General features: G+C 35.1%; 2 protein-coding genes across 2 annotated transcripts in view; both read left to right on the forward strand.

The window, feature by feature from the left end:
* Nucleotides 1-2,023, forward strand: part of LOC139841795 (uncharacterized) — a 6,509-nt gene extending 4,486 nt beyond the window's left edge. The window contains exons 5-6 of the mRNA XM_071831994.1: nucleotides 533-1,579; nucleotides 1,697-2,023. Coding sequence (XP_071688095.1) covers nucleotides 533-1,579; nucleotides 1,697-2,023 — 1,374 coding nt within the window. The remainder of the gene's footprint in view (nucleotides 1-532; nucleotides 1,580-1,696) is intronic.
* A 456-nt stretch (nucleotides 2,024-2,479) lies between these two features.
* On the forward strand, nucleotides 2,480-23,788 carry LOC139841796 (uncharacterized). The gene is made up of 5 exons (XM_071831995.1): nucleotides 2,480-3,121; nucleotides 3,652-3,709; nucleotides 3,921-3,976; nucleotides 4,145-4,189; nucleotides 23,702-23,788. The coding sequence occupies exons 1-5, from the start codon at nucleotides 2,480-2,482 to the stop codon at nucleotides 23,786-23,788; spliced, it is 888 nt and encodes a 295-aa protein (XP_071688096.1).
* Nucleotides 23,789-24,165: the final 377 nt, after the last annotated feature.

Below are 24,165 nucleotides of genomic sequence, written 5' to 3' on the forward strand. Positions count from 1 at the left end.
TTGGTATTACTCAGTGTAGATTTACTATTATATATCTCTGCTATTATTACTATACTTCAATATTTTACCTTTGCAAATTGTTTGTTTTCTGACCTTTAAATTCCTTTTGCTATTACCTTTACGTTTGTTGTACTACTCATTTTTGGTGTAATTTGAAGATTATTCCTAGATTTTTAAGAGTTATTGATTGCTAGTCGTAGGAAATATATATCAATAAATCAATATTATATATTATTGGGTTCTCTTAACATAAACATAAACATATATTTTTTTTAATGTTTTCTGTCTATTTGAATCTATTAAGCTGCTAGTATTGATTGGCTAGGTTAAGTATACTAAGTTTTCGTTCAAGTAGGATCTTTTAACGATTTAGCTTTCTAGTATTTTTTCTGTAGAGTATAGAACGTTCCTTAAGCTTGTTTTTTGTTACGCTACTTGCCAAATTCGTTTTATTTGTGGGCTTTCATATAGATTAACTTTGTTCGTTTATTCATTTTTCTATTTTTTATTTTTATTCGTTCTCGTTTCATAGGGTAAGATAGACGCTAGTCTTTCTCATGGTTACCTGAGGTCATGTCCTTCGAGCTCTGGGTCGGGTAGGTTTATAGGATCTAGAAGCGGCAATAGGTTAGTGAAGCCGGTTAGGATTAGAGCGGGTAGTTGGAATGTGGGTATTTTGACCGGCAAACGTTTTGAACTAGTGGAGACTTTACGTAAACATAAAGTGGACATCTTATGTGTTCAAGACACTAGATGGAAGGTTCGAGGGGCGGTTAAGATCAAGGACTACAAGCTATGGTTCTTGGGATCGAGAGTAGCTAGAAACGGTGTTGGAATTATTATTGGTCCACCCCATAACGAGAATGTCGTGGAAGTGAACAGACGGGGCGATAGGATTATGTCGGTTAGGTTGGTAATCCAGGAGGTGACCTACACGGTCATTAGTGCTTACGCACCTCATGTGGGCCTTGACGTAGCTGAAAAGAGACTATTCTGGGAATCGTTAGACGAGGTTGTGAGGATGTGCCCTTCGGACCATCGATTACTTATTGGGGGAGACCTAAATGGTCATATAGGAACGAATGTCGAGGGTTATCTGGGGGCCCATGGGGGCTTTGGGTACGGAGTAAGAAATGAGGAAGGGCTCTCTATTCTCGATTTTGATGTTGCTCACGATTTGGTTGTTGCGAATTTGTTCTTCAAGAAGACGAATGCTCAGTTAGCAACCTTTCATAGCGGGGGTAATAGTACCCAGATTGACTATTTATTACTTCGCAGAGGGGATCTTAGGACATGTGGGGACAGTAAGGCCCTGACTGACTTGACATGCTCCTCCCAGCACAGATTGTTGGTCATGGATTTGATTCTCCGGAGACGGGTCACCATGAGTGTAAGGCCCGTCCAACCTACAATCCTATGGAAGAAGTTGAACGGAGAGAAGGCAGAGACTTTTAAGACTTTAGTTGTAGAAAGAGTGGAGGCAGAAGTGGAAATGGTATCTCATGAATATGCGGACCAGATGTGGAATTGTCTAGCGTCCACCATTAGAGAGACAGCCAAGGAAGCCTTGGGTGTGGCAGTAGGAACTTTGAGAGGACATAGGTCGGATAGATAATCATGGTGGGTTAGTGACGAAGTTCAAAGCAAAGTCGCGCTTAAGCAACTAAGGTTTAGGGAGCTCATAACTTGTCGGGAGGGGACCCCGGCGGGTAGAACTAGGGTTGAAGAGAGATATAAAGAAGCTAAAAGAGAAGCTAAGAAGACCATAGCACGTGCAAAAGATAAGGCATACGAAGATTTGTATAGGAAACTAGACTCCAAAGAAGGAGCTAATGATATCTACAGGATAGCCAAAGCTAGGGAGCGAAGGCTCAGGGACCTAGATAACATAAAGTTTATAAAAAATGAAGTTGGTCAAACCTTAGTAAAGGAAGATGAAATTCGGAAAAGATGGGAAGAATACTTCTCATCCCTTTTCGCCGGAGGAAGACCTGAATGTCTTGAAGACCCGCAAGAATCTTAGATAGAACAATCCCAAAACAACATAGATTTTGGGAGGATCAACCACGAGGAAGTGATATCGGCACTATGACAAATGGGGAGAAATAAAGCTGCGGGACCGGATCAGATCACCATTGAGGCGTGGCGGTGCCTTGGCGATAATGGTGTTAGGTGGTTGACTTGCCTTTTCAACAAAACGTATCGAAGCTCTAAAATGCCTATGGAATGGAGAGTGAGCGAGACTATTCCCATTTATAAGAACAAGGGGGATCCTCAAACTTGCTGTAACTATAGAGGCATAAAATTACTTAGCCACACTATGAAGCTTTGGGAGAGAGTGATTGAGACTAGACTTCGACGTGTAACAAATGTTTCGGAAAACCAATTTGGTTTCATGCCAGGGCGCTCTTCGATTGAGGCAATCCATATTATTAGGAACCTTATGGAGAAGTATAGAGAAAAGCAAAAGAACCTCGAGATGGTATTCCTAGACTTGGAAAAGGCCTATGATTACGTCCCACGAAATTTGATTTGGAAGATCCTTAGAGGTAGAAATATCCCGAGTAGATATATTAGTGTTATTAGGGATATGTACGAAGGGGCGAAGTCTTGCGTTCGAACGCCGGTGGGAAATACAGAAGTTTTCCCAATAGAAGTAGGCCTGCATCAGGGATCGGCCCTTAACCCTTTTCTTTTCGCTTTGATCCTTGATGAGCTTTCTCGAGCGATACAAGAGTGTATCTCTTGGTGCCTAATTTTTGCCGATGATATTGTGCTTGTTTTCGAATCTAATGAGGAACTTAATAGAAGATTGGAGCAATGGAGGGTAGCCTTAGAAGGTAATGGTCTACAAATTAGTAGACAAAATACGGAATATCTTAGATGTGATTTTTATAGAAACACCGATGAACAAGATGATGGGGTGAACATCTACATTAGAGACCAGATCTTGCATCCACAAACTTCGTTTAGGTACTTAGGCTCGATGCTCCACAAATCGAGGAGGATAGATGAAGACGTGTCTCACCGTATTAAAGTAGGGTGGTTGAAGTGGAGAGCAGCGACTGGAGCCTTATGCGACAGGAAGATCCCCCTAAAGCTGAAAGGGAAATTCTTCAAGGTGGCAATTAGACCTGCCATGTTATACGGATCAGAATGTTGGCCAATGACGAAGGCACAAGAGAGGAGGATGGAGGTGGTAGAGATGAGGATGCTTAGGTGGACATGTGGTAAGACGATGTTGGATATGATCCCAAATAGTGTTTTTAGGGAGAACCTGAAAGTTAGAAGCATCATCGACAAGATAAGAGAAGAACGGCTTTGATGGTTTGGGCATGTGAGGAGGCGACCGCTTAATGCACCTGTTAGAAGAGTCGAGGCGCTTACAGTTGATGGTGTAAGGAGAATAGGTAGACCCACACGTAGGTGGGAGGATAGAATAAAGCTCGACTTGAAGGAGCTTTTATTGATCGAGGACATGAATTCTAATAGGAATGCGTGAAGGGCTAAAATTAGAATAGAAGAGTAGGCTTTGGGTTTTTTTTATGCGGGAAGGGGTGTTGGTGTCTTCTTGTGAAGTGACGTTCGTATGGTTGTTTGTGTACGTTTGTATCTTCATGTATCGTGTATTCCGTGCTTTGTATTTACCAGGACCCCTTCTTGGTTTTGGGTATGAATGTGTGTTCAGGTAAGTTTGTGTTGTATGGAGGTACGTGTATGTATGTACGCGTGTTTAGGGTTTAGGGTATGGTTGCATGCATGTTTAGGTACGGATGTTTTTTGGGTATGTATTTTATATGTGTGCTTATATGGTTGATTGGGGCATGTTTAGGGAGGTTTGTATGTTTTGTATGTATGTACGTATGCATATGTATGTATGCTAATGTGTGTTTCTATGTTTTGTATGTTTATGGATGTAGGTTTGTTAGTGTGTATGTATGTTTCTGTCTTTGTGGGTATGTTTATATGTACGCATGTATGTTTCTTGTGTATATGTTTTATGTATTGTTTAGATACGGATGTTTGTATGTATGTATGTATGTATGGGGGTTTGTATGTATGTAGGTGTATGTCTGTAGATATGTATGTTTAGGAGTGTTTCTGGTTGTTGGTATGTGGACATCTATGTTTATTGTTTTTTTAGTGTAGCATTTCTCGTTATGTCTGGAGCCCTGCCCAGTTGCCTATGGTACGTTCCCTTATATATATATATATATATATATATATATATATATATGTATATATATATATATATTATTTTTTGTATTATGTGTATTATTATTATTATTATTTATATATATATATATATATATATATATATATATATGTATATATATATATATATATACATACATATATATATATACGGCCCATTATTGGTGGCAACGCCAAGCGTCGATTTATTGGCGGCTTGACCGTCGCTTATTGGCTATATTGAACTCCAGGCTTGATTTTAAAACCCATGGAAACACGCTCCTACCATTTTCATGGCGTCTCGATTTTATTATTTTATTATCTTTTATTTATTTATTTATCTCTATTTATTTAAATTATTTACTTTTTTTAAATTATTTAAATTATCTCTATTTATTTTCCTACTACTTTTTGGGCCGGAGGTCCTTTTGGAAGCAATCTCTTTATCCGTCGAACAGAGAGAGAGGACTTTCTCTAATCTTGTGAGTGTTTCACTCGGGGTGGAGAAATGATTTCTCTTTTTTCTAGGATAGAGGAAGGGTTGTCTACGCCTCACCTCCCCCATACCTCACGCATGTGGGATTGGGCATGTTGTTGTTGTTGTTGTTGAGTTCTAATCTTAACTCTCATTATCAATTTAGGGAACTGAATAACAATGTGTCGTGTTGAGTGAACACTAATCACAAACGGAAGGAATCTGTCAGGTTAAGTTGACAAAACATTAATGTAAACAAACAACAATTCCATCATACTAATGAGATCATACTAATCTAAACATTATACAGCATTATAATTGATAAACTGAAAATAAAGCAGATAGAAATCTAATCGATACCTAAAACAGTTGAGATGACTTAACTGAAATATCCCGTTCATATTGATTATAAGCATTCCATATTAATTGATTTCGTTGCGAGGTTTTGACCTCTATATGAGACGTTTTTCAAAGACTGCATTCATTTTTAAAACAACCATAACCTTTATTTTATCAATAAAGGTTTCAAAAGCATTACGTAGATTATCAAATAATGATAATCTAAAATATACTGTTTACACACGACCATTACATAATGGTTTACAATAGAAATATATTACATCGACATATGTTTCTTGAATGCAGTTTTTACATAATATCATACAAACATGGACTCCAAATCTTGTCCTTATTTTAGTATGCAACAGCGGAAGCTCTTAATATTCACCTGAGAATAAACATGCTTTAAACATCAACAAAAATGTTGGTGAGTTATAGGTTTAACCTATATATATCAAATCGTAACAATAGACCACAAGATTTCATATTTCAATATACATCCCATACATAGAGATAAAAATCATTCATATGGTGAACACCTGGTAACCGACATTAACAAGATGCATATATAAGAATATCCCCATCATTCCGGGACACCCTTCGGATATGATATAAATTTCGAAGTACTAAAGCATTCGGTACTTTGGATGGGGTTTGTTAGGCCCAACAGATCTATCTTTAGAGTTCGCGTCAATTAGGGTGTCTGTTCCCTAATTCTTAGATTATCAGACTTAATAAAAAAGGACATATTCGATTTCGATAATTCAACCATAGAATGTAGTTTCACGTACTTGTGTCTATTTTGTAAATCATTTATAAAACCTACATGTATTCTCATCCCAAAAATATTAGATTTTAAAAGTGAGACTATAACTCACTTTTACAGATTTTTACTTCGTCGGGAAGTAAGACTTGGCCACTGGTCGATTCATGAACCTATAACAAATATGTACATATATATCAAAGTATATTCAAAATATATTTACAACACTTTTAATACATTTTGATGTTTTAAGTTTATTAAGTCAGCTGTCCTCATTAGTAACCTACAACTAGTTGTCCAACGTTAGATGTACAGAAAAAAATTGATATATATTATCTTGAATCAATCCACGACCCAGTGTATACACATCTCAGGCTAGATCACAACTCAAAGTATATATATTTTTGGAATCAACCTCAACCCTGTATAGCTAACTCCCGCATTACTGCATATAGAGTGTCTATGGTTGTTCCAAATAATATATACACATGGGTCGATATGATATGTCAAAACATTTGCATACGTGTCTATGGTATCCCAAGATTAGATAATATATTAGAATACATGTATAATACAATATAAGTTAGCTAAGATATGATTAATATAGATTTGTTACCAATTTTCACGTTGCTACAACAAGAAAAATTATTCAATCTCGTTTTACCCATAACTTCTTCATTTTAAATCCGTTTTGAGTGAATCAAATTGCTATGGTTTCATATTGAACTCTATTTTATGAATCTAAACAGAAAAAGTATAGGTTTATAGTCATAAATATAAGTTACAAGTCATTTTTGTAAAGGTAGTCATTTCAGTCGAAAGAACGACGTCTAGATGACCATTTTAGAAAACATACTTCCACTTTGAGTTTAACCATGATTTTTGGATATAGTTTCATGTTCATAAGAAAAATCATTTTCCCAGAAGAACAACTTTTAAATCAAAGTTTATCATAGTTTTTAATTAACTAACCCAAAACAGCCCGCGGTGTTACTACGACGGCGTATGTCCGGTTTTACAGTGTTCTTCGTGTTTTCAGGTTTTAAATCATTAAGTTAGCATATCATATAGATATATAACATGTGTTTAGTTGATTTTAAAAGTCAAGTTAGAAGGATTAACTTTTGTTTGTGAACAAGTTTAGAATTAACTAAACTATGTTCTAGTGATTACAAGTTTAAACCTTCGAATAAGATAGTTTTATATGTATGAATCGAATGATGTTATGAACATCATTACTACCTCAATTTTTCTGGATAAAGCTAATAGAAATGAGAAAAATGGATCTAGCTTCAAAGGATCCTTGGATGGCTTGAAAGTTCTTGAAGCAGAATCATGACACGAAAAACAAGTTCAAGTAAGATTTCCACTCGAAATAAGATTGTTATAGTTATAGAAATTGAATCAAAGTTTGAATATGAGTATTACCTTGTATTAGAAAGATATGTTACTGTAAATAAGAAAGATTTCTTGAGTTTGGATGATCACTCTACAAGATTGGAAGTAAGCTAGCAAAATTGGAAGTATTCTTGATTTTATGAAACTAGAACTTGTAGAATTTATGAAGAACACTTAAAACTTGAAGATAGAACTTGAGAGAGATCAATTATATGAAGAAAATTGAAGAATGAAAGTGTTTTTAGGTGTTTTTGGTCGTTGGTGTATGGATTAGATATAAAGGATATGTAATTTTGTTTTCATGTAAATAAGTCATGAATGATTACTCATATTTTTGTAATTTTATGAGATATTTCATGCTAGTTTCCAAATGATGGTTCCCACATGTGTTAGGTGACTCACATGGGCTTCTAAGAGCTGATCATTGGAGTGTATATACCAATAGTACATACATCTAAAATCTGTGTATTGTACGAGTACGAATACGGGTGCATACGAGTAGAATTGTTAATGAAACTGAATGAGGATGTAATTGTAAGCATTTTTGTTAAGTAGAAGTATTTTGATAAGTGTATTGAAGTCTTTCAAAAGTGTATGAATACATATTAAAACACTACATGTATATACATTTTAACTGAGTCGTTAAGTCATCGTTAGTCGTTACATGTAAATGTTGATTTGAAACCTTTAAGTTAACGATCATGTTAAATGTTGTTAACCCAATGTTTATTATATCTAATGAGATGTTATATTATTACATTATCATGATATTATGATATATTAATATATCTTAGTATGATATATACATTAAAATATCGTTACAACGATAATCGTTACATATAAGTCTCTTTTTGTAATTCTTGAGTTAGTAGTCTTGTTTTTACATATGTAGTTCATTGTTAACACACTTAATGATATATTTAAATATCATTTTATCATGTTAAAAGTGTATCCATATCTTAATATGATACATATGTATTTACTAGACGTTATCATAACGATAATTGTTATATATATATATATATATATATATATATATATATATATATATATATATATATATATATATATATATATATATATATATATATATATATATATATATATATATATATATATATATATATATATATATATATATCATTTCGAGTTTCTTAACTTAGTATTCTCATTTCTTATGTATATCACACATTGTTAATATACTTAGTGAGATACTTACTCATCATAATCTCATGTCAACCATATATATATGTCTATATATACCACAACATGTAGTTTTTACAAATTTGTAACGTTCGTGAATCGCCGGTCAACTTGGGTGATCAATTTCCTATATGAAACTTATTTCATTTAATCAAGTCTTAACAAGTTTAATTGCTTAACATGTTGGAAACATTTAATCATGTAAATATCAATTTCATTTAATATATAAAAACATGGAAAAGTTCGGGTCACTACAGTACCTACCTGTTAAATAAATTTCGTCCCGAAATTTTAAGCTGTTGAAAGTGTTGACGAATCTTTTGGATATAGATGCGGGTATTTCTTCTTTATCTGATCTTCATGCTCCCAGGTGAACTCGGGTCCTCTACGAGCATTCCATTGAACCTTAACAATCGGTATCTTGTTTTGTTTAAGTCTCTTAACCTCACGATCCATTATTTCGACGGGTTCTTCAATGAATTGAAGTTTTTCATTGATTTGGATTTTGTCCAACGGAATAGTGAGATCTTCTTTAGCAAAACATTTCTTCAAATTCGAGACGTGGAAAGTGTTATGTACATTCGCAAGTTGTTGAGGTAACTCAAGTCGGTAAGCTACTGGTCCGACACGATCAATAATCTTGAATGGTCCAATATACCTTGGATTTAATTTCTCCCGTTTACCAAATCAAACAACACCTTTCCAAGGTGCAACCTTAAGCATGACCATTTCTCCAATTTCAAATTCTATGTCTTTTCTTTTAATGTTGGCGAAGCTCTTTTTGTCGACTTTGGGCGGTTTTCAACCGTTGTTGAATTTGGATGATCTTCTCGGTAGTTTCTTATATTATCTCTGGACCCGTAATCTGTCTATCCCCTACTTCACTCTAACAAATCGGAGACCTGCACTTTCTACCATAAAGTGCTTCAAATGGCGCCATCTCAATGTTTGAATGATAGCTGTTGTTGTAGGAAAATTCTGCTAACGGTAGATGTCGATCCCAACTGTTTCCGAAATCAATAACACATGCTCGTAGCATGTCTTCAAGTGTTTGTATCGTCCTTTCGCTCTGCCCATCAGTTTGTGGATGATAGGCAGTACTCATGTCTAGACGAGTTCCTAATGCTTGCTGTAATGTCTGCCAGAATCTTGAAATAAATCTGTCATCCCTATCAGAGATAATAGAGATTGGTATTCCATGTCTGGAGATGACTTTCTTCAAATACATTCGTGCTAACTTCTCCATCTTGTCATCTTCTCTTATTGGCAGAAAGTGTGCTGACTTGGTGAGACGATCAACTATTACCCAAATAGTATCATAACCACTTGCAGTCCTTGGCAATTTAGTAATGAAATCCATGGTAATGTTTTCCCATTTCCATTCTGGGATTTCAGGTTGTTGTAGTAGACCTGATGGTTTCTGATGTTTAGCTTTGACCTTAGAACACGTCAAACATTCTCCTACATATTTAGCAATATCGGCTTTCATACCTGGCTACCAAAAATGTTTCTTAAGATCCTTGTACATCTTCCCCGTTCCAGGATGTATTGAGTGTCTGGTTTTATGAGCTTCTCTAAGTACCATTTCTCTCATATCTCCAAATTTTGGTACTCAAATTCTTTCAGCCCTATACCGGGTTCCATCTTCCTGAATATTAAGATGCTTCTCCGATCCTTTAGGTATTTCATCCTTTAAATTTCCCTCTTTTAAAACTCCTTGTTGCGCCTCCTTTATTTGAGTAGTAAGGTTAGTGTGAATCATTATATTCATAGATTTTACTCGAATGGGTTCTCTGTCCTTTCTGCTCAAGGCGTCGGCTACCACATTTGCCTTCCCCGGGTGGTAACGAATCTCAAAGTCGTAATCATTCAACAATTCAATCCACCTACGCTGCCTCATATTCAGTTGTTTCTGATTAAATATATGTTGAAGACTTTTGTGGTCGGTATATATAATACTTTTGACCCTATATAAGTAGTGCCTCCAAGTCTTTAATGCAAAAACAACCACGCCTAATTCCAAATCATGCGTCGTATAATTTTGCTCGTGAATCTTCAATTGTCTAGACGTATAAGCAATCACCTTCGTTCGTTGCATTAATACACAACCGAAACCTTTCTTTGATGCGTCGCAATAAATCACAAAATCATCATTCCCTTCAGGCAATGACAATATAGGTGTCGTAGTTAGCTTTTTCTTCAATAATTGAAACGCCTTCTCTTGTTCATCCTTCCATTCAAATTTCTTCCCTTTATGCGTTAATGCAGTCAAGGGTTTTGCTATTTTGGAGAAATCTTGGATGAATCTTCTGTAGTAACCAGCCAATCCTAAAAATTGACGTATATGCTTTGGAGTTTTTGGGGTTTCCCACTTTTCAACGGTTTCGATCTTTGCCGGGTCCACCTGGATACCTTCTTTGTTCACTATGTGACCGAGGAATTGAACTTCTTCCAACCAAAATGCACATTTTGAAAATTTAGCGTACAGTTTTTCTTTCCTCAATACTTCTAGCACTTTTCTAAAATGTTCTTCGTGCTCTTGATCATTCTTTGAGTAAATAAGTATGTCATCGATGAAAACAATGACAAACTTGCCAAGATATGGCCCTCACACTCGGTTCATAAGGTCCATGAACACAGCTGGTGCGTTAGTCAATCCAAACGGCATAACCATAAACTCGTAATGGCCAATACGCGTCCTAAAAGCAGTTTTTGGAATATCATCCTCCTTTACTCGCATTCGATGATATCCAGAACGTAAATCGATCTTCGAATAAACCGACGAGCCTTGTAGTTGATCAAATAAGTCGTCAATTCTCAGCAGTGAATAACGGTTTTTGATGGTAAGTTTGTTCAACTCTCTGTAGTCAATACACAACCTAAATGTACCATCCTTCTTCTTGACAAACAAAATAGGAGCTCCCCATGGTGATGTGCTTGGTCGAATGAAACCACATTCTAATAGTTCTTGCAGTTGGCTTTGCAGTTCTTTCATCTCGCTGGGTGCGAGTCTATAAGGAGCACGAGCTATTGGTGCAGCTCCTGGTACAAGATCTATTTGAAATTCAACAGATCCATGTGGAGGTAGTCCCGGTAATTCTTTCGGAAATACATCGGGAAATTCTTTTGCGACGGGAACATCATTGATGCTCTTTTCTTCAGTTTGTACTTTCTCGACGTGTGCTAGAACAGCATAGCAACTTTTTCTTATTAGTTTTTGTGCCTTCAAATTACTAATAAGATGTAGCTTCGTGTTGCCCTTTTCTCCGTACACCATTAAGGGTTCTCCTTCTTCTCGTACAATGCGAATTGCATTTTTATAACATACGATCTCTGCTTTCACCTTCTTCAGCCAGTCCATGCCAACTATTACATCAAAACTCCCTAAAACTACTGGTATCAAATCAATCTTAAATATTTCGCTACCCAGTTTAATTTCTCGATTCTGGCATATATAATCTGCTGAAATTAATTTACCGTTTGCTAATTCGAGTAAAAATTTACTATCCAATGATGTCAATGGACAACTTAATTTAGCACAAAAATCTCTACTCATATAGCTTCTATCCGCACCCGAATCAAATAAAACGTAAGCAGATTTATTATCAATAAGAAACGTACCCGTAACAAGCTCCGGGTCTTCATGTGCCTCTGCTGCATTAATATTGAAAACTCTTCCACGGCCTTGTCCATTCGTGTTCTCCTGGTTCGGCAATTTCTAATAATGTGGCCCGGTTTTCTACATTTATAACAAACTACATTGGCATAACTTGCTCCGACACTACTTGCTCTGCCATTACTCGTTCCAACACCATTTGTTCCTTTCGTTCTGTTAACCCCTGGTCCGTAGACCTCACACTTCACCGCGCTATGACCATTTCTTTTACACTTGTTGCAAAATTTGGTGCAGAACCCCGAGTGATACTTTTCACACCTTTGGCATAGCTGCTCCTGATTGTTGTTGTTGTTGTTGTTGCGGTTGTTATTGTTGTTGGGATGATTGTTGTAGTTGATGTTGTTGTTGTTGTTGTTGTTGTTGTTGTTGTTGTTGTTGTTGTTGTTGGGCCGTTTGTTGTAGTTGCGATTGATGTTGCAATTGTTGGAATAGTTGTTGCGATTATTGTTGTAATTGCTGTTGTTGATGTATTGGTGATTCTTATCACCGTTTTCCTCCCACTTTCTTTTGACTTGCTTCACATTGGCCTCTTCAGCCGCCTGTTCTTTAATTCTTTCCTCAATCTGGTTCACTAGTTTGTGAGCCATTCTACATGCCTGTTGTATGGAGGCGGGCTCGTGTGAACTTATATCTTCTTGGATTCTTTCTGGTAATCCTTTCACAAACACGTCGATCATCTCTTCCTCATCTTCGAACGCTCTCGGACACAATAGGCACAATTCTGTGAATCGTCTTTCATACGTGGTAATATCAAATCCTTGGGTTCGTAACCCTCTAAGTTCTGTTTTAAGCTTATTGACCTCGGTTCTGGGATGGTACTTCTCGTTCATCAAGTGCTTGAATGCTGACGACGGTAGTGCGTAAGCATCATCTTGTCCCACTTGCTCTAGATAGGTATTCCACCATATTAACGCAGTACCTGTGAAGGTATGCGTAGCGTACTTCACTTTGTCCTCTTCAGTACACTTACTTATGGAAAACACCGATTCGACCTTCTCGGTCCACCGTTTCAATCCGATTGGTCCTTCGGTTCCATCAAATTCCAAAGGTTTGCAGGCAGTGAATTCTTTGTAGGTGCATCCTACATGATTTATTGTTGGTATGTAGCGCAGCCTGTACTGCAGCTATGTTTGAAGCAAGAAAGGCACGAAATTCCTCTTCGCTCATATTCAAGGTGTGTCGAGTAGTCGGTGCCATTTCCTTCAAAATAGTCAAATGAAACGAGTTAATCATATAGAATATCAAGAGTAGTTAATAGTATTTTGTAGCGTAATATGAACTTATTTATAAAAGCTCTTTCTTCATATTAGCGTTTTATACTCTTTAATTCGGGTAGTACCTACCCGTTAAGTTCATACTTAGTAGCTAACATACCATTTTAACTACTACAATTCTATATGAAAAACTAATCACAAAAAAAAATATCATATTCAAACCTTTATACAATAACTTGCAAACTTACAATACCACTTTTTTTTACATATAGCATGAAATATAGCACATAAAACTTTGATACAAAGTAGTTGCGAAGATAATTCTAGTTAATAAATAAGGCGTTCAGCAAAGGCAATAAAGACACGTAATTCATACGTCCAGAAACAAGTCATGCATTCTGGTTTTACTAATACCACTTCCCATCCTTGGTTTTGTGGAATATAACCGTTGTGACCGATAGTAAGACAATGTGTTGTAACGTCGTCAAAAGGATGAAGGTTACGTAATGACCAACAGTCTCGTAATAACCTAAAAACCTCATTTCTTACCCCAATTACCGAATCCGTCATTTATGGGAACGTTTTGTTTAATAGTTGTAGCCCGATGTTCTTGTTCTCACTTTGGTGAGAAACGAACATTACTAACCCGTAAGCATAACATGCTTCTTTATGTTGCATTTTAGCCACTTTTTCTAAATCACGAAGTCCTATATTCGGATATATTGAGTCAAAATAATTTCTTAACCCGTTGCGTAAAATAGCATTTGGGTTCCCCGCAATATATGCGTCAAAGTAAACACATCGTAACTTATGGATTTTCCAATGTGATATCCCCATCTTTCGAACGAAAGCCTTTTATAAATCAAGGCATTCTTGGAACGTTCTTCGAATGTCTTACAAACTGATCTCGCCTTAAATAGTTGTGCCGAGGAATTCTGACCGACTCTAGACAAGATTTCATCAATCATGTCTCTGGGTAGGTCTCTTAAAATATTAGGTTGTCTATCCATTTTGTGTTTTTATACTGTAAAATTGACAAGAGTTAGATTCATAAAAAAAAATACTTATGAATACAAGCAATTTTTACATATATCATAAAGCATAAGCACACTATATTACATATATTACACAACACGAATACAACTATCTTATTCCGACTCGCTCGTTTCTTCTTCTTTGGTTTTGGTTCGTTTTGCCAAGTTTCTAGGGATATATGATGTTCCCCTAATACGAGCCGTCGTTTTTCACATTGGTTTAGAAAAACCTGGTGGTTTAGAGGTTCCCAGGTTATTGTCACAACTTAAGAAATACGGGTGTTGACGATACATATAAAGTTCATCGTGTTTGGAATCAAATTTCTCTATTTTTATGCCCTTTCCCTTATTGTTCTCTTTTGCTTTATTAAATTGTGTTGGGGTAATTTCTATAACATCATCGGAATCCTTGTCGAGATTCGATTCATCGGAGAATTGGTAATCCTCCCAATACTTTGCTTCCTTGGCGAAAACACCATTGACCATAATTAACTTTGGTCGGTTGGTTGAGGATTTTCTTCTACTTAACCGTTTTATTATTTCCCCCATTGGTTCTATTTCTTCTTCCGGTTCCGATTCTTCTTCCGGTTCCGATTCTTCTTCCGGTTCCGACTCTTCTTCCGGTTCCTCTTCGGGAACTTGTGAATCAGTCCACGAATCATTCCAATTTACATTTGACTCTTCATTATTATTAGGTGATTCAATGGAACTTGTTCTAGAGGTAGACATCTATCACATAATATCAAACACGTTAAGAGATTAATATATCACATAATATTCACATGTTAAAAATATATAGTTTCCAACAAAAATGTTAAGCAATCATTTTTAAAGAAAACACGGTCGAAGTCCAGACTCACTAATGCATCCTAACAAACTCGATAAGACACACTAATGCAAATTTTCTGGTTCTCTAAGACCAACGCTCTGATACCAACTGAAATGTCCCGTTCATATTGATTATAAACGTTCCATATTAATTGATTTCGTTGCGAGGTTTTGACCTCTATATGAGACGTTTTTCAAAGACTGCATTCATTTTTAAAACAACCATAACCTTTATTTTATCAATAAAGGTTTCAAAAGCATTATGTAGATTATCAAATAATGATAATCTAAAATATACTGTTTACACACGACCATTACATAATGGTTTACAATAGAAATATATTACATCGACATATGTTTCTTGAATGCCGTTTTTACATAATATCATACAAACATGGACTCCAAATTTTGTCCTTATTTTAGTATGCAATAGCGGAAGCTCTTAATATTCACCTGAGAATAAACATGCTTTAAACGTCAACAAAAATGTTAGTGAGTTATAGGTTTAACCTATATATATCAAATCGTAACAATAGACCACAAGATTTCATATTTCAATATACATCCCATACATAGAGATAAAAATCATTCATATGGTGAACACCTGGTAACCAACATTAACAAGATGCATATATAAGAATATCCCCATCATTCCGGGACACCCTTCGGATATGATATAAATTTCGAAGTACTAAAGCATCTGGTACTTTGGATGGGGTTTGTTAGGCCCAATAGATCTATCTTTAGAGTTTGCGTCAATTAGGGTGTCTGTTCCCTAATTCTTAGATTACCAGACTTAATAAAAAAGGGCATATTCGATTTCGATAATTCAACCATAGAATGTAGTTTCACGTACTTGTGTCTATTTTGTAAATCATTTATAAAACCTGCATGTATTCTCATCCCAAAAATATTAGATTTTAAAAGTGGGACTATAACTCACTTTCACAGATTTTTACTTCGTCGGGAAGTAAGACTTGGCCACTGGTCGATTCATGAACCTATAACAAATATGTACATATATATCAAAGTATATTCAAAATATATTTACAACACTTTTAATACGTTTTGATGTTTTAAGTTTATTAAGTCAGCTGTCCTCATTTGTAACCTACAACTAGTTGTCCAACGTTAGATGTACAGAAAAAAATTGATATATATTATCTTGAATCAATCCACGACCCAGTGTATACACGTCTCAGGCTAGATCACAACTCAAAGTATATATATTTTTTGAATCAACCTCAACCCTGTATAGCTAACTCCCGCATTACTGCATATAGAGTGTCTATGGTTGTTCCAAATAATATATACACATGGGTCGATATGATATGTCAAAACATTTGCATACGTGTCTATGGTATCCCAAGATTAGATAATATGTTAGAATACATGTCTAATACAATATAAGTTAGCTAAGATATGATTAATATAGATTTGTTACCAATTTTCACGTTGCTACAACAAGAAAAATTATCCAATCTCGTTTTACCCATAACTTCTTCATTTTAAATCCGTTTTGAGTGAATCAAATTGCTATGGTTTCATATTGAACTCTATTTTATGAATCTAAACAGAACAAGTATAGGTTTATAGTCGGAAATATAAGTTACAAGTCATTTTTGTAAAGGTAGTCATTTCAGTCGAAAGAACGACGTCTAGATGACCATTTTAGAAAACATACTTCCACTTTGAGTTTAACCATGATTTTTGGATATAGTTTCATGTTCATAAGAAAAATCATTTTCCCAGAAGAAAAACTTTTAAATCAAAGTTTATCATATTTTTTAATTAACTAACCCAAAACAGCCCGCGGTGTTACTACGACGGCGTATGTCCGGTTTTACAGTGTTCTTCGTGTTTCCAGGTTTTAAATCATTAAGTTAGCATATCATATAGATATAGAAAATGTGTTTAGTTGATTTTAAAAGTCAAGTTAGAAGGATTAACTTTTGTTTGCGAACAAGTTTAGAATTAACTAAACTATGTTCTAGTGATTACAAGTTTAAACCTTCGAATAAGATAGCTTTATATGTATGAATCGAATGATGTTATGAACATCATTACTACCTCAAGTTTTCTGGATAAAGCTACTGGAAATGAGAAAAATGGATCTAGCTTCAAAGGATCCTTGGATGGCTTGAAAGTTCTTGAAGCAGAATCATGACACGAAAAACAAGTTCAAGTAAGATTTCCACTCGAAATAAGATTGTTATAGTTATAGAAATTGAATCAAAGTTTGAATATGAGTATTACCATGTATTAGAAAGATATCTTACTGTAATTAAGAAAGATTTCTTGAGTTTGGATGATCACTCTACAAGATTGGAAGTAAGCTAGCAAACTTGGAAGTATTCTTGATTTTATGAAACTAGAACTTGTAGAATTTATGAAGAACACTTAGAACTTGAAGATAGAACTTGAGAGAGATCAATTAGATGAAGAAAATTGAAGAATGAAAGTGTTTGTAGGTGTTTTTGGTCGTTGGTGTATGGATTAGATATAAAGGATATTTAATTTTGTTTTCATGTAAATAAGTCATGAATGATTACTCATATTTTTGTAATTTTATGAGATATTTCATGCTAGTTGCCAAATGATGGTTCTCACATGTGTTAGGTGACTCACATGGGCTTCTAAGATTTGATCATTGGAGTGTATATACCAATAGTACATACATCTAAAAGCTGTGTATTGTACGAGTATGAATACGGGTGCATACGAGTAGAATTGTTAATGAAACTGAACAAGGATGTAATTGTAAGCATTTTTGTTAAGTAGAAGTATTTTGATAAGTGTCTTGAAGTCTTTCAAAAGTGTATGAATACATATTAAAACACTACATGTATATACATTTTAACTGAGTCGTTAAGTCATCGTTAGTCGTTACATGTAAATGTTGATTTGAAACCTTTAAGTTAACGATCATGTTAAATGTTGTTAACCCAATGTTTATTATATCTAATGAGATGTTATATTATTACATTATCATGATATTATGATATATTAATATATCTTAGTATGATAGATACATTAAAATATCGTTACAACGATAATCGTTACGTATAAGTCTCGTTTCGTAATTCTTGAGTTAGTAGTCTTGTTTTTACTTATGTAGTTCATTGTTAACACACTTAATGATATATTTAAATATCATTTTATCATGTTAAATATAGTGTATCCATATCTTAATATGATACATATGTATTTAGTAGACGTTATCATAACGATAATTGTTATATATATATCATTTCGAGTTTCTTAACTTAGTATTCTCATTTCTTATGTATATCACACATTGTTAATATACTTAATGAGATACTTACTCATCATAATCTCATGTCAACCATATATATATGTCTATATATACCACAACATGTAGTTTTTACAAATTTGTAACGTTCGTGAATCGCCGGTCAACTTGGGTGATCAATTGTCTATATGAAACTTATTTCATTTAATCAAGTCTTAACAAGTTTTATTGCTTAACATGTTGGAAACATTTAATCATGTAAATATCAATTTCATTTAATATATAAAAACATGGAAAAGTTCGGGTCACTACATTAACCCTCAAGGCAACAATCAAACAAGAACATGCAATAGAAGTTAGTCACACAGTTAAGGCACTAACTAGATCTTAGTTACTCCTAAGAGGTTTGCTTGGAACAACTAATAGGCATACTAGGTGTTCATGTCTCAATTCCTAAGTTTCGTGTCCTGAAAGAGTACTAGATGCCTCTCGGGAACACCGGCCTTGCCGAGTTCATAGAATCTTCAGACATAGTATAACCAAGGGTCTTAGTCCTATAAAGTAGCTAGGTTCTTATAGATGGAAAAGTCCTGATCACAACTTAGGTTGGTCAATCCTCAAGATGCTACCATACAAACCTATCGGGGTTACAGATTCAGTATAACAACAGTAATCGTACTAATTTAACATAACTACGCTAACCCAAACTTCTATCATGGTAACATACAGATTAATTAAGACAACATGGTAATATCAAAACGTATCTTTAAACATAAATTATAACGATACATGTTTAAATAATAAGACAAGCGTTTCGGATAGAAACCTGAAAAGGCCGAAGAAATCTGCTCGAAATCGCAGTCACTCGCCGGGATATCTTCCGGAAAAATAAAAGCTAAGCTCGCTACTACTAATAACAAACGGATAATATTTAAAACTAAATTGAAGTAGAAAATTGAGTGTGTAAAAATAAGCCCAAAGGTCCCTATTTATAGAAGATTCCTTGGCTGGAAACGGGTGGTAAGGCAGCGTGGCAAGCCGGCGCCACAGCCCGGCGTAGGTGCCCGGTGTCTGGCAAGCTAGTTCCACAGCCCGTTTGTTGTACCCGGTGTCTGGTTGATCTGGCAAGTCAGCGCCATATGGCAAGCCGGACTAGCAAGCCGTTTTGGTGCTGGCTTGCTGTTTTGCTTGGATTGAATTTCTTGTTCCCGGGATCATAACTTGGTTTCTAGGGTAGTAACTTGTCTTTCATCATTTTTGCCCTAGATTCTTCGTAATAGCTCCATTTAACTTGATTCTTTTTGCATCGCCTTTGTAATTACTTAATCTACAAAATTAACGACAAAGCGATTATTTTGGCGATAAAGTTTGTAACTTTATTATTTTGAGCTTACTTTCGGCGGTAAAACGTGACTTTTTGGCCGATATTAAATACCCCACACTTAGCTTTGCTTGTCCTCAAGCAAAAACTGGAATATAAGGTTATCTTCTAAAAGATTCTCCCTCACCCATCCTTTGATTCTTTTATTATGCCTTGACCCGAAGTCATCACATTTTTCGAAAGTAGTAGAAAAAGTTTCAAACTTCGATGATTCTGTCGAGAGATTTTAATCGTGTCCATGGTGAAAATGGCGCACTTTCCAACTCCCAGATGTAGAGTATACATGACCAGGCTCCTTACTAGTGAATCACTCATATCACTCAAGTGTTTAGAGTGTCCTAATCTAATTTTATTGTCGCTCAGAAGCCAGTCATGTAACGGTTGTCATCATAAGCTTAGTAAAGCATCGATATCTCCACCGGTTAAGTAAGGACGACACTGTTCTTCCAAGACATTCTTTCAAGAGGAAGACAGGTTGTAAGGTTGGTTGGCGAAGAAGGGGGAAGGTTTATGAAAGGGTAAGGGTAGAGAAATCTGACTTTGCTTCCTTGGGGTATCCTTTTTGGATATAGAATTGCTTTGAATGTCGCAATGAGTTCCTCGGAAGATGCAGATTTTTGCGAAGACTTTTGTCTAGAATTTTTTCTTAGCTCTTTTGGAAGTCCTTCTCAGTTACTTCTTCGTGTTTTTCGTGCATTTATTAAAGACTTTTCTCTTTCATAATTATCATTTTTTTGCATACCGTTTTCTTCATAACTTTGTCTTTTGCTCCTGGTGCCTAAAGAGGAAGTGAATAACTCACCGAAAATAGGTCCTTGACCTATCAAAACAATCGGGGGTTCGGAAACTTTTCGACAAGTGATTTTGAAGTGAACTTGATCGATCTATCTCTTTGTTGATCTCTGGATCTTTTTGGAAAGGGAAGGAATGAAGGTGAATGGGTAGTGTATTTTGGTGTTCTGGATTTGGTGAATTGTTTCAGCAACTCTTTTGAGATGAGTTGATCGAATTTAAAGCTTTTGAGAGTGGAAATGGTTGGTTTGTTCTTCTCTATTCGGAATGCTTTCGGAAGGAGTATCACACCTACATCACGTATGGCGCTTACTAACCATTGGTCTTGAAAAGTATGTCAGAACCAAGTTCTAACTCAAACCATACACCGGCACACTTATCAAATGAAGTGACAAAGTACTGTAGATTTGATTGTTCATACAGGTACTTTGGGCCCAAGAATTCTTCACTTTTGGGAGTAGGGGTCATGCCTGGTCATGCGTAGCCTTTTACATATTTATTCAAAAAAAATCCTTTAACGAAAATCATGAGTTTTAGCTTAGTCGTTCCGTTCTAGTGAATGTTCAGAAAACTGATTTTTGGCAATCTTATAGAATCTTTGGGCAAAACGAGGTGAGAAGTTTTCAAATTTAACTAATATTCTTTGCTAATTACTTTTAGACAAAATAATTTTTATAAATTTAGCGTTTTTACGGTTACTTTGTTTTTAAACTTTTACCCAAAACCCCACACTTAAAAGATCATTGTCCCTAATGTTCCCTAAAATAGAATATTTTAATATTTTGATGAATTAAGTACAATATTTTTCTAGAATCTCTAAGTTTATTGCGGGTACAACCCTACACTTAGAGATTTTAGTGTGTAATAATTGAAAGAGATTTGAGGACAGATTACTTCCCTACGGTCAAGTTTTTCTCTTAGTGCACGGACTTCCTATGGTCAAGCTATGCTCCTAGTGTTGGAAAGGACCAGTCTCTTTGATATGATTCTGCATAAAGAACAAAAGAGAGTAGCATTTCCACAAGATATATATTTTTTGTACAATACTTTTTATGATAAAGATAAATTAACGATAATATTAAAAAGAAGAGGATTCTACGAAATACTGTCCTGGCATGTGTGGAATAGCGTTTGCGAATATCCAAAGGAGTCTAAGAAATTCTCCTCGTCTTCAAGTCCTGGAAAGTGATGTGCGAGCGGTGGTGTACGAAATACTATTATTGTTTACTACGAAATACGATGAAATATTACACAAGTTTTATTTAATTTATTTACGGATGGGATATACCTAAACCTTGCTACAACACTTATAGGCAGTGTACCTAATCGTAGAGTAGTGTAGTTTTTAGTAAGTGCGGTTCGTTCTACAGGGAGCTAGCGATTACGTACTATATTTTTATAACTATATTTATATAAAATATATATATTTATATATAGTAATATTATTATTATAAAAGGGGTTTTACCGTTTAATGACCGGTTTGTCGATTTTAAATAAAGTGTAAAGATAAATGACGATAATTAAAATGCGTAAAATAAATAACAATGACGATATATAAAATTGCGAATAATAAAATGACAATAATTAAAAGTACGATGAAAAATATAATAAAAGAATTATACTTATTTAAACTTCCGTAATCATGATGTTTGACATTTTGATTTTAATTCATTATTCTGGGTTAATTGTCCTTTGTCCTGTATTATTTGAAACCTATCTGGTTTTTTCCCATAATAGTCCATCGGTCATAATTATAAAATGCTCGTCAAATTAACCATATTCCCGAAGTCAAATATTCCAACTAATTAGGGATTCAAACTGTAACAAGGTTTTAATACTTTGTTAATAATTACACCAGGTTATCGACTGCGTGTAATCCAAGGTTTTAATATTTTGTTAACAATTACACCAATTACCCTGGTATGTAATCAACCCCTGTTTTAATGAGATATGAATATTAATTTACCCACTTGATCAGTTTGAATAATTAATTACCCAACCCGAATAATTAATTAAATGATTGTAAAAGATGTCGTATAAACGTCACTAAATAGGACATTCATAATCATTTAATAATTGTTAGATTAACTAATTTGAAGATAGGTTCGACAGATTCCAATGAGTTGTCATTCGATTAGACAATACCCCCATCTATTAATGGTCCATAGTCCAATGTCCACAAGTGTCGGTCTTTTGTCCAAACCCTAATTATGGTACAAAATCCAATAACCCCATATTAATATTTAGTCCAACATCACGATTACTTCGGCTCAAATAAGCATAATAATAACTTAGTTACAAGACATTAATTTAAAAAGGAAGAACATAGCTTACAGTAATTATTTATAGCGTAACGTTACCTAGACAGAGTTTCGACTTTAAAACCCGTAAAACATTTCTTACAATAACCCAAATAAACCATAATTTATTATTAATCTTAAATTAAAATTATAATTATAATATAAATATATTACATATAGAGATTGAGAGATTGGAAAAAGTGTAAAGAACTCGTCAGAAAACTGGCAATTTATAGAACTTTTTTGGATCCTAGAGCTCATGCACTCGCATGAGATTTCAGTGTATTTCCCATGCACTTGCATGGGCTCATGCAAGTGCATGGGATTTTAGTGCATTTCTCATGCACTCGCATGGCCAGGCTATCCATCTCCAATTATTTTTGTACACTAGCTTGTCGACATATTTTTATATATATATATATATATATATATATATATATATATATATATATATATATATATATAATTTATATTAATTATATATATTATATTATATTCTTGTACATAGTTGACTTGTAATTTTAGGTCCGTTGACTCGCGCGTTGATGCTCGATTTATGTCTCGGTTCTGGATTTTTGAACGCCTTTTCGTATGCTTAGATATCTTGTACTTTATGTTCCGTGACTTGTACTTTTATCAATATTTAGACGTTGATCATCAATTAATTGAACCACTTGAAATGTAACTTGTACTTTTGAGCATTTTGGACGTTTGCGTCTTCAAATCTTCGTTTTCTTCTTTTGTCTTCGCACTTATTTAACATAAACGATTATTACATAGAAATAGACCAATAGTAACTAAAAGCTTTACATATTGAAAGGATATTGATACTAAATATATGTTCATTTAGAGCACTATCAGCAAGTCCTCGAGTGGTTGTCCCGCATACAAATCAGGGTCTAATAGTGTGTCTAAACGTAAGTCTAATGGTATCTAGAGGTGCGAGAGACTAGGGAATGGCTTATCTTCAGGGATGTTCCCAGTTATCTCAAAAACATGGGCCATAGGGGGTTCCACTTATATAAGAGTTGTGACAAGATGGCAGCCCTCAGGTAACTCAAGGATAGGAACTGTCACTATCTCGTGCTGAGTATAACCGCTGGTCCCAATAAATGGAGCAAGTGGTACAGCTGAAGCAAGCGGTTTAATAGGAGTAACACGAACAGGAGGGACTTCTGAAGCTACAGACTGAATCGTAGTTGGAGCGAAGCGTCTAAGAGTAGCTCGACATGCTGGTAGAGCATGACACGCTAACCTGAACGAGGAAGGCCCTAGTGTTCTTCGGGGCATTCCTTGACGCTAAATATATGATCT

The sequence above is a fragment of the Rutidosis leptorrhynchoides genome, chromosome 4 (assembly GCF_046630445.1).
Source record: "Rutidosis leptorrhynchoides isolate AG116_Rl617_1_P2 chromosome 4, CSIRO_AGI_Rlap_v1, whole genome shotgun sequence".
Taxonomy (NCBI): domain Eukaryota; kingdom Viridiplantae; phylum Streptophyta; class Magnoliopsida; order Asterales; family Asteraceae; genus Rutidosis; species Rutidosis leptorrhynchoides.

What these genes read in the sequence shown, in the direction of transcription:
- LOC139841796 (XM_071831995.1), top strand. Translation starts at nt 2,480, where the DNA reads ATGGTATTCCTAGACTTGGAAAAGGCCTATGATTACGTCCCACGAAAT. An exon ending in TGAAAGGGAAATTCTTCAAG is followed by an intron (nt 3,122 to 3,651) that starts GTGGCAATTAGA and finishes TGTATTTACCAG; the next exon opens with GACCCCTTCTTGGTTTTGGG. An exon ending in GTATGTTTATATGTACGCAT is followed by an intron (nt 3,977 to 4,144) that starts GTATGTTTCTTG and finishes TTGTTTTTTTAG; the next exon opens with TGTAGCATTTCTCGTTATGT.